At 39.3% G+C, this 10,073-nt stretch overlaps 1 protein-coding gene across 1 annotated transcript; it reads right to left on the bottom strand.

Annotated features, from left to right (window-relative positions):
- Window positions 1-4,237: 4,237 nt before the first annotated feature.
- Window positions 4,238-7,209, bottom strand: LOC147619549 (cysteine protease XCP1-like). Its single transcript, XM_086773565.1, has 4 exons — window positions 5,980-7,209; window positions 4,848-5,098; window positions 4,617-4,751; window positions 4,238-4,510 (listed from the first exon to the last, which is right to left on the bottom strand). The coding sequence occupies exons 1-4, from the start codon at window positions 6,470-6,472 to the stop codon at window positions 4,283-4,285; spliced, it is 1,107 nt and encodes a 368-aa protein (XP_086629691.1). The 5' UTR covers window positions 6,473-7,209; the 3' UTR covers window positions 4,238-4,282.
- Window positions 7,210-10,073: the final 2,864 nt, after the last annotated feature.

Raw genomic sequence — 10,073 nt, 5'->3', positions numbered from 1 at the left:
AGCTGGTTTGTATGCAAGTCTTAAGGAGGCAAAAATCTCTTACCTGCGTAAAGAGCTAGAATTGAAGATTATGCAGGAAGATGATGACATGAATGTTTTTCTTGCTGAGATTAAAGATCTCAAAGAACAGTTGATTTCTGCAGGTGAGATTATTCCTGATCATTCTCTTGTGCAGACTGTTCTTGATGCTTTACATGAGACATATCAGACTTTTGCTTCCACGTGGAGACTTCTTACTGAGGACAGACCTGATGCTATCAAGTATGATACTTTAGTCAACAAGCTCTTACAAGAAGCGCAGTCTAGGCAAAACAGGGCCAGGCAACGTGCAGTTGAACAAGCATTTATTCCTGCCCAGCAGCAAAGAAGAAGTGGTAAGGCAGCCCCTTCCACTGTTTCTTCTCCTATTAGTAGGTCTGCAACTTCTTCTCCTTCCACAGGTAGCAACAATAAGTCTGAGAAGGCTCTTGATAAAGGCAAGAAAAAGACTAGGTGCAACTATTGTAAGGCAAATGATCATGTCATTAAGAATTGCCCTAAGCTAAAGGCTAAAGAGGCAAAGAAGAAAGAGTCAAATGCAGCCACAATAGCGGATGCTTCTACAAATGCAGATTCTGCAAATGTTGTGCAAGATACAGAATGGGCGTTTAGCGTGTATTGCCAGTATGACCCATATGTACATGATGCATGTTTGGCAGTTCTGTTGACTCTAATGTATGGTATTTTGATAGTGGTGCTACAAAGCACATTACCTCACATCGTGATATGTTCACTTGTCTTGAGGCTGTCTTCAATGGAAATACTGTCACATGTGCCAATAATGCTTCTTACCCAGTGAAGGGCATTGGTAAAATTATGCTTACTGCTGCAAATGGCAGCGCTTTCACACTTTCAGATGCTTTGTATGTGCTAGGGATAAAGAAGAATCTATTTTTTCGAGTTGATGCCATTTGGGTTGATGTCCATTTTTTTGCTTACTTGTTCTCATTGTGAATAATCACATCATTGTGTACGTGTCCTAGCCCATCCTGATTTGCTTAGGTGGTTCCCCCTTCTCCTTAGTTGCTAGGGAATCCCTTCCCCTAGTGGCCCGTAGTGATTCAAGGAGATGCTTGGGGTGTAGAGGCCATCTCGTCATTTGTAAACTTTTGTCAAACAAAGACCTAAAAGGATAGATGTATATGTGATTAGCTCTCATAAAATGCACCAATAAAGTTTAATAACATGATAAAGAACATATGTGTAAGGTTTGGTCCTAGACTATAATTGTGTGATAAGATATAAAATTCCTCAAAGTTAATTTTTTTGAGACACCTAAATACCATAGAGTTTTCATTGAAACCTAAATTTTGGAGTTTTAATTGATTTTTGAGCCTAATATTGATTGTATTACACCATATATATGTTTTTGAAGTAATGTATATCCAAAAACTTTAAAAGTAATAAGAAATTGGCTAATTGAAGCCTTTGATCCAAATATAATCCAAACAGTTCTGCATTAGAATTGTAATTTGGCCTATGAGGTCTTATGAAATTGAAAAGCCTAAACACAACCAATGTGATCCCAAAAAATCCCAATTTTCCTTCATTATGTATGTGATGGTATGATAAAAGGAAACCTTTGATTTTCAATATACAAGTGTTTAAATAATTCCACAAAGTTGGTCAGTAAAGAGAGCATCAATATGTCCACAGATACTTTTCGCTCCTATTACCAAACTAGTGTTAAACAATTAACAACTTTGTGGAAATCTTGACCGTCTCTTTTGCAAGAGATCTTCTAGAGTGTCATCTTCATCAACGTAGCTTTGGATGAAAGAAGTAGTTCACCTACATATGTACATTGAGTAGAGTTGTTGGAAACCAATACTCCCCCCTTACCTTGTGAGCATGAGCTAGGCCTATTTTGTCATAAGGTTCCTTTCCAAGGAGAAGCCACTTTGTGTAATAGTAAGATAAAGCTTCATTTGGAAAGAGGGATCGGTAATATGTGGCTACAGGGTTGAAAGAGTGTCTACAGAGGTTTGGCAAGCAGGCTACATGTAAGTAGGAGTTGATAAACCTATTTTAAATTGCACTAAGGGTAGAGGAAGATATTCCCATGATATCACCTACATATGTACATTGAGTAGAGTTGTTGGAAACCAATACTCCCCCCTTACCTTGTCAGCATGAGCTAGGTCTATTTTGTCATAAGGTTCCTTTCCAAGGAGAAGCCACTTTGTGTAATAGTAAGATAAAGCTTCATTTGGAAAGAGGGATCAGTAATATGTGGCTACAGGGTTGAAAGAGTGTCTACAGAGGTTTGGCAAGCAGGCTACATGTAAGTAGGAGTTGATAAACCTATTTTAAACTGCACTAAGGGTAGAGGAAGATCTTCCCATGATAAACTCTTCTTAGGTTATGAGGTTTGTACACACACCTTAAATGCATCTCAAGGTTTTACCATGACTCAAGCTGTCTTTTTTTCTTTATTATTATCCTTTTAATACCGTAGTTTGATGATATGGTTTGTTCCATGCAATTGGACTCAAAGTAGGGTGGATGATATGGTTTGTTCCATACAATTGGACTCAAAGTAGGGTGGTCACTAACAGCCTATCATACAAGTATCCCTAGATTCTATATACACACTTTGCACCTTCCATGAAGAGTTGAGGCTATGCATCAATTGGTATAATATTTTTAAAATTATTATACATGGTGCTACTCATCAAACTTTGTGATTCTATAAGTGTCATTCAATATCTAGTTGGATACAACACCACAAACAACATTTAAGAAAGGAAGCATATGCACTATTAAAGGTGTTACGTGGGCCTCAAATTGTTGCACTATTGTTAACATGCTTTTTTCATATTTCACTCAAAATAATTAAATCAACCTTTACTTTACTTCTATATATAACACTTCATTATGCCTTTTTTAAATTGAATGTTTAAGTCATTATATCTCATTTACTAATAAAGGTTTGGTCAGTTTTGTTTAGACAAGTAAGGTCTTTTGGCCTCTCTCTCTCTCTCTCTCTCTCTCTATATATATATATATATATATATATATCTTTCTCTCTCTCAATTTGGTGGAAAGAAGTAGGTCTCTCTCTAACTCTCTCTCTCTCCCAGGTAGATCCCTTGCAGTTTCTTTTTAAATTCTATATATGAAGGGGTTCACACTTATTTAACTCCATCTTCAAACGTAGGGTATTAGATATAGATTCATTACATGTGAACACGGACTCATGGAACTAAGTTCACTCCTCTATGAAGGGACTTAAACTTTTAATATAGATTCATTAATTGTGAATGTGGACTCATTGACCTATGTTCACTCCTCTATGAAGGGATGACACTTCTCTTCGACTCCATCTTGCCACTTAGGGTGTTAGATATAGATCCATTTCATGCGAACATGGACTCATTGACCTTTTTTCACTCCTTCATATATTGAAGCGACTCAACACATTTATCAAAGACATGCTTTGCAATGCCCATAATATGTGTTTACAATCAGAAAAGGAGATAACATTTATCAACCCCTTACTTTCAATCCACATGTTAGGCTCACAAACAAATTAATCAAAATCAAATTGTCATTTAACAAAAATCTATGAAATATATAGAAAAATATTCTGAATCACAAATCTTTGAAACAACATGATTTTTCCTATATAGTTCAATTGATAGATATATGCCCCATTTAAAGCACCATCCTTCTAGCTTAATGAAAGCTCAAGAATGATGAGCGAAGGTCTATAATGTGCTTTGAAGCCCATGCCGACATTTTAAAATATGCCTTAGATAAATATTTAACTCTATACAAAAATTTTGGCATAATATATGCTTTTTGACTCAACCCTCCTACCAACCCCTGGACATCATATTGAGCCATTAGGACTTTTTCTTCTGTACATTCAAAAGCACGACTTGAGTTATTAGGACTTGGTTCTCTTCATATTCGAAAAAATGACTTGTTGTACTTTGATGCCCTTAGCTAGATTTTAAGATATGGCTCAGATAAATATTCTAATTTTTTGGGGAAGTGTATTGTTTTAAAAAACACTTGAGTAGTCAAGACTTGTTGCATTTTATATTCAGAAAGATGAGTTAAGCAATTAGGAATTTATGCTCTCTACATTCTCTTTGTTTCTATTACCAAATCCTAAATGCAATGATGAATGAAAGCATAAGATCCCTGAGCTCACACTAAGTAAAAGAATATAGTTTTCTATAATTGGCTAAAATCCAAATTGTCTATCTCTTGCATATTTAAGGCATGAGAATGCCTACACGATAGCATACGATGGAATGGAGTTGATGCCGCATATGCCATGTGGAATATTTGTGTTTCTAGCAATATGCATGTAACCATCTATTCCCCACTGTGTTCCCCAAGAGTTCTTCAAAATCCAAAAATCATTGCCATCTTGGGAGTCCCAGCCCACAATCACTGCAGTGTGAGTGAGGTCACTAACTTCGCTCCCTGGACAATCAGCCTCAACACCAAATATACCCTGTAGAAAAAACGCATGGATTGCAAGGTAAGGGTAAATACAAGGGGGAGAAAACACATGGATTACAATAATTGTTAAGAGAAAGGGAAGTGAGATCATCCTTTACCCCATTGTAGAGATAGAAATCATGTGCATGTCCGTTGATATAGACTGCCACAGGTTGTTGGGCCACCGAGCATAGCAATGCTTCCTCATCATTGTGAGGCAGATCTGAATAGGTGGTGATGGTAGCAATAACTCCCTAAGAAAAAACGTATACAAAGGTGAATGATGTCTCTTATGCTTACATGCATGAATGGTGAAGCTATGAATGACTAGACATGTGCGAACTTCTAACCGCTAGTTCCTTCTCCATGCACGTTGGTGCTTCGGTTTGATTTGTAATCGTGTAGGGGTAAACTGCGTCTGCATTGATGCCTCCATTTTGGACCACCCAAGAGAATGCATCCTCGGGGAACCCTCCGTCACAACCCCAGTTGTCTTTCACACAACTAACTAGCTCTTGCGCCGAAAGGCTCGTTAGATTCCCAATTTTAATGGCATAAGCACCCTCCATCGCTGCTACAGCAGTGAAAGCCCAACAGCTTCCTACGTAACAATCGAAAGGTTGTTTTGATGATAAACCATTGGGTTGGTGACATGTAAATGGAAAGTTGACATCCTCATGTGTGTACTTGTATGTCCTACCACCATTGTATACTTAAATTCTAATTTTGTCTACCTAGTAGATTGTGTGAGTGAGAGAGAGCAAGGGAGAGGGAGAGGATGTGTACTTGTATGTCCTACCACCATTGCATACTTCAACTCTAATTTTGTCCATCTAGATTGTGTGAGTGAGAGAGAGCGAGGGAAGGAGAGGGAGAGGAGCGTGTGAATAGCTAACCACACATATGCTCTATTTATAATGACACTATCCCCACACTTGCGACCCTAAACCAAAGGTCACACATCTACTCTATTTATGATGACACTATACCCACACTTGCAACCTGAACATAAGATCTGGGTATAGTACTAGATGTGAAAGATGAGATGAGTGTTTTAAAGTCATATCTAGGCTAGCACACTACATGTGGATCAAGCTAGCACAGTGCATATGATCCACTATGATGACACCACAGTCCATGACTTGAACCCTACTATACTAATATGAGAGATGAGATGAGTGTTTAAAAGTCAAAGCTAAGATAGCGAACTACATCTGATCCACATGATGACACCGTTCCGAGACTTGGACCTGGGATCTCTCAACAAAAGATCCTACTATGCTTGTACATGAGGGATGAGATAAAGTTTTTTTAAGTCATAGCCAAGCTAACGGACCACATGCTCTACGACAGTCGGGGTCTCTACATAACATCTCGACACCACTTTGCGGCTTGTTCACCTCGGGACATCTCGTATGAATGTTATAAAGTAGTAGCCAAGCCAAAGGATCCACATCCACATCATGACACAAGTTGCCTTACCACAATAATCCCCTTGATATTTGACGTCAGTGACGGCTCCTTTTTCCCGCCAATCCAATCTGGTGGGCAGGGACGACGTGTCACATGCGGATTCGTCACCAGAGCCGTCGGAGTGGGCCTTAAGACTTCGTGGCGGTGGTGGACTAGGGAGACGCCCCATCAGTTGCTGTGCGGAGAACTCCTCGAGGGTCAGGTCTGCAAATTGGTTTAGACCCAATGTGAAGGAAGACTGGTCTTTGTTACGCGCGGTTATGTATTGCAAGTTAGCCTTGAAGATCTCGTAGCGAGATTGCTTGTGTGCAAGGCCCTCGTAGCTCTTGCCAAACCTTGCAACCCAATCGTCGAAGAGCATGGGAGCGACACTGTCGTCTAACTCTAGCTGCCCACTAGATTGGAAGCCCTCAAGGCCGGCGGGCCTTGTTGCATTGACCATTAGTATCGATATTGAAAGCATTGCAATTAGAGCCAGCACTATATTATTGCAAGATGCCATGGCGACGTCAAGAGCAGAGTCGAAAGAATGCTAGGATGATTGTGCCCTAAAAACTTGTGTATACAATGGTAGGCATAACGTAGTGGGTGGTGTGCACTGTGCAATGGCCAGCCCGAACGCCAGCCTTTTGAAGCCCCTCGCGGACGGAGAACCCGATTGCGCCTCGAGATATTCCCAGCCCCCAAAGCCCGCAAAAACTAATTTGCCGACTCGCAACGTTGTTGTCTGTTCCTCTCAATTGTTTTCTGAGTCGTGAGTCGGCAACAAGCCTCCAAAATCTAGATGTGAGCCGTAAGATAGATTTTGAATTTCCAGTAAAATACCACACACTAAAGAACATCAAATTGTGTGTATGAATATTTATATGTCATACCCATAAATAAAGTGGAGTGTATAAAACATAAAAAGCTCAAATACAAGTCAATAATTCAAATACATGACGCTTGTTTTATTCTCAAATATATGGTATGTCTTCAAAGAATACATGTGGTTTTAGCACCCTTGATACTAAATAGTGGAAAGAAAACTATTGTATCTCTTAAAAGAAGGTACCTGCTAGGTCAAGATAAAGATATACACATCAAAAGTGAGATCATAATTCATGGAAGGAAAGATGAAAGGTTCCGGAAAAGCATAAATTTCTGGCAGTTTCTGGCAGTCTTGCAGCTCCAAACAAGAGAGCAATTCTTTGTTGGAAGAAACATTTTCGCATTGCGGCTGTCTTGAAAATGTTGCACCCTTGAAAGTAGGGAGGTGTTGAGATTTAAGGTGACTTCTGAGCTAGAGAGAAGACTTATCACAATTAAGCACGGCTACAATTTTGTGGACAAGCCATATTCACCTTACACCTCATGAAGAGACGTACATTATCATGATTCGTGACCTCCCCTCTAATAATTTGTCGTGCAGACTCCACAGATAGGGATGAAGCTTGCGATATGTCGTGCAGACTCCACAGATAGGGATGAAGCTTGCGAAACGTCAACTTCATGTACCTAAAAGATCCAAGTAGCTTAGCTTTTTCTTTTTTAAAGGGCCGTGGAATACAAGTGGTGTGTCACTGTGTGGTCCTCTGGGAGACGACTATACAGAAAAAACAAATCATAATGGAAAAGGGGACCATGAATGCAATTTCCAAGTGAAGAAGCGTTAATTTGTTTATAAAAAAATCGTGCTGTAATAATGCGCGAGGCTTTTGTTTTTCCTGTTGAGAGCCGGCTTTTTACACCACATTTATCCTGAGGCGTACATGATACAGGTTCTACTCCACACAATGGCATCAACGGCCAGCCAAGGTGCACACACGACTCACGAGTGACCGCAGCCGGGCCAAAGGATGACACGTGACATCTGCACATAAGGCAGGAAAAATCGTAATCGTATGTGCGTGTGCGTATATACACACACATACACACGCCTCACGAGCCGCTGAATGAGTAATAAAAGATAAATCTTGTATGGACTGGTTGCTGGCTACAGCGGAGATAAACCTGCGTGTAGGATTGATGACGCTGTGATGATTCCGCCAGTAGGGAAAATGAAACACTTTCCTAGATAGGCTAACTAAGAAATATCTGCATGGATTTCTCTCTATAGGAAAATTTACCTACATAAGATTTTTTTTCTATGTAAGTAAATTTTCCTATATGATTTTTCTATATAGGAAAATTTACCTACATAGGAATTTTTTCCTTATATAGGCAAGTTTGCCTATATAGAGAAATCCATGCACACATTTCCCTAGTTAACATATATAGGGAAATGTTTCATTTTTCCTAGTTTGTACTTTTTCTAGATATCCTTATATCTACCTAAGAAATTATACAATGAATATATTGTATCTCTTTATAGGGAATACATAGAAGCTTACCTTTAAATTTTTAATCTATGAATCACGTTAATATACTTTTCACCATATTTTATAAATATTTTAAGATTATCTATCGAATATTAAGATATACAATAGGTGTCCCATGTTAGATCTAAATCCAGGACTACATTCATTAGAGAGGTTTGGTTTATCGTTTCACCACCTGTACATACATGCAAACACATCTTAACTTTTAAACTTTAGCAAATAACAAAGACAGGGGAAGGATCACAACCCTCATAACTCAATCTTGATGTCAATGGAGCATAGCCTGTAATTAGTTGTACGTTTCTATGAAAAGGAGTCCCATGTTAGAGCCGCGACCCTATTGCTACAACTCTCTACAACTCTCAGCTTTCTACCAAGCCCCATGGGACAATACACATCTCAGCCTTATAAGGGCAAATCTCGTGATGCAACGCAACCTTGCAGGATATCAACTCAGCTTCTAGAGGTTGGACATAGCCTTTATAGTATTAGCTAAACTTAGATAAAATGCGTAGAATGTTTGCATATGCTAACTTTATTGATGGCTGGATTAAACCCATGTGTTGTGCTTCTTTGTTTAGGCTTCCTCTATACACTTGGATCCCTCCTATACATTGGGTGATAGGGTATAAACAATTGATGAATGGCCTCTCATAATCAAATACAGTATTTGTAACACAAGTTGATAAAAGAATCAGAAAAGAAGGAAAAACATTAAAAGAAATTCGATCTAGATATACCTATAACCCATATCATTAACACAAGTGCTGATCCACTGCTAATATACTCATCATAATTATCGAGACGACTTATTACAAGCAATTACCTCGTGATTATTTATAGAGGACGATGGGGCGTGCTCTTACCACCCTCATCGGGAGATCCGTGCCCTTGCTTCACGGCCATGATGGATGCAAGCGTACCAAAAGCTAAAGCAGTCCAAAAAGCAAGCCTTCAGAGCCCAAATTTGGTGGCAACATCTTGTGTGACGTAGAGGTAAAGGTCCGAAATCATGCATGTGACTGGGCTCTCCATGGATCGGAGCAAACCTTCCACCAGTTCTTCAAAAGCCATTTTCAAGCTAATGTGCACCGGCATAGCTTTGAACGAAAAAAGGGGGATGGGTAGAAGAGTACTGGAATGAGACTAGTGAAAGGCATCTAATGTAAAGGCACTCCTGCATTGGATGAGTGTAGCCTTGTCTGGGTCCCACTTGGTTAGTCTGGACTAGAGGTAAAGCATATCATCTCTATTGAGTCTAAAAATCTGCATTAATTGTTTAGGTATAATCCACTTTTGTGTGTAGTGAAGTGCCATACGTCTCCGCAGCATTGTATTCCTTTCTTTGATAACTTGTGAGTTATTTTCAGATTGTGTTCATCTACACAGTCACCCGGGCAAGGTGAGAAACCAAATGGAGTCTAGATAAAAAACATGTGCCACTTTCTTTGCAACCTTGGACAAACATATTGATTCTCTGACTATGTTCCATGCAACCCACATAATTTTGACCAAATCAAAGCCGGTAGGTTTGATTTGGATCGAGCTGAAGAATAATGGGAGGAGCAAGAGGTTTTTCCATTGAGGCATAAGAGATAATTTATGTCCACCTAGATTTCTATGCATTAGGATTGTCCCATTTGAATCAGGCTTCTTACAATCCATTTAGCATCAAATCTGTTGGTTAGATCCTCCACATTCGGGATACCTAATCCCCCCTTCTATTTGGGATGAGTGCAATAT

The sequence above is a fragment of the Cibotium barometz genome, chromosome 33 (assembly GCF_041138505.1).
Source record: "Cibotium barometz isolate CiBa-2024 chromosome 33, ASM4113850v1, whole genome shotgun sequence".
Taxonomy (NCBI): domain Eukaryota; kingdom Viridiplantae; phylum Streptophyta; class Polypodiopsida; order Cyatheales; family Cibotiaceae; genus Cibotium; species Cibotium barometz.
This window is presented reverse-complemented; position numbering and strand designations above follow the sequence as displayed.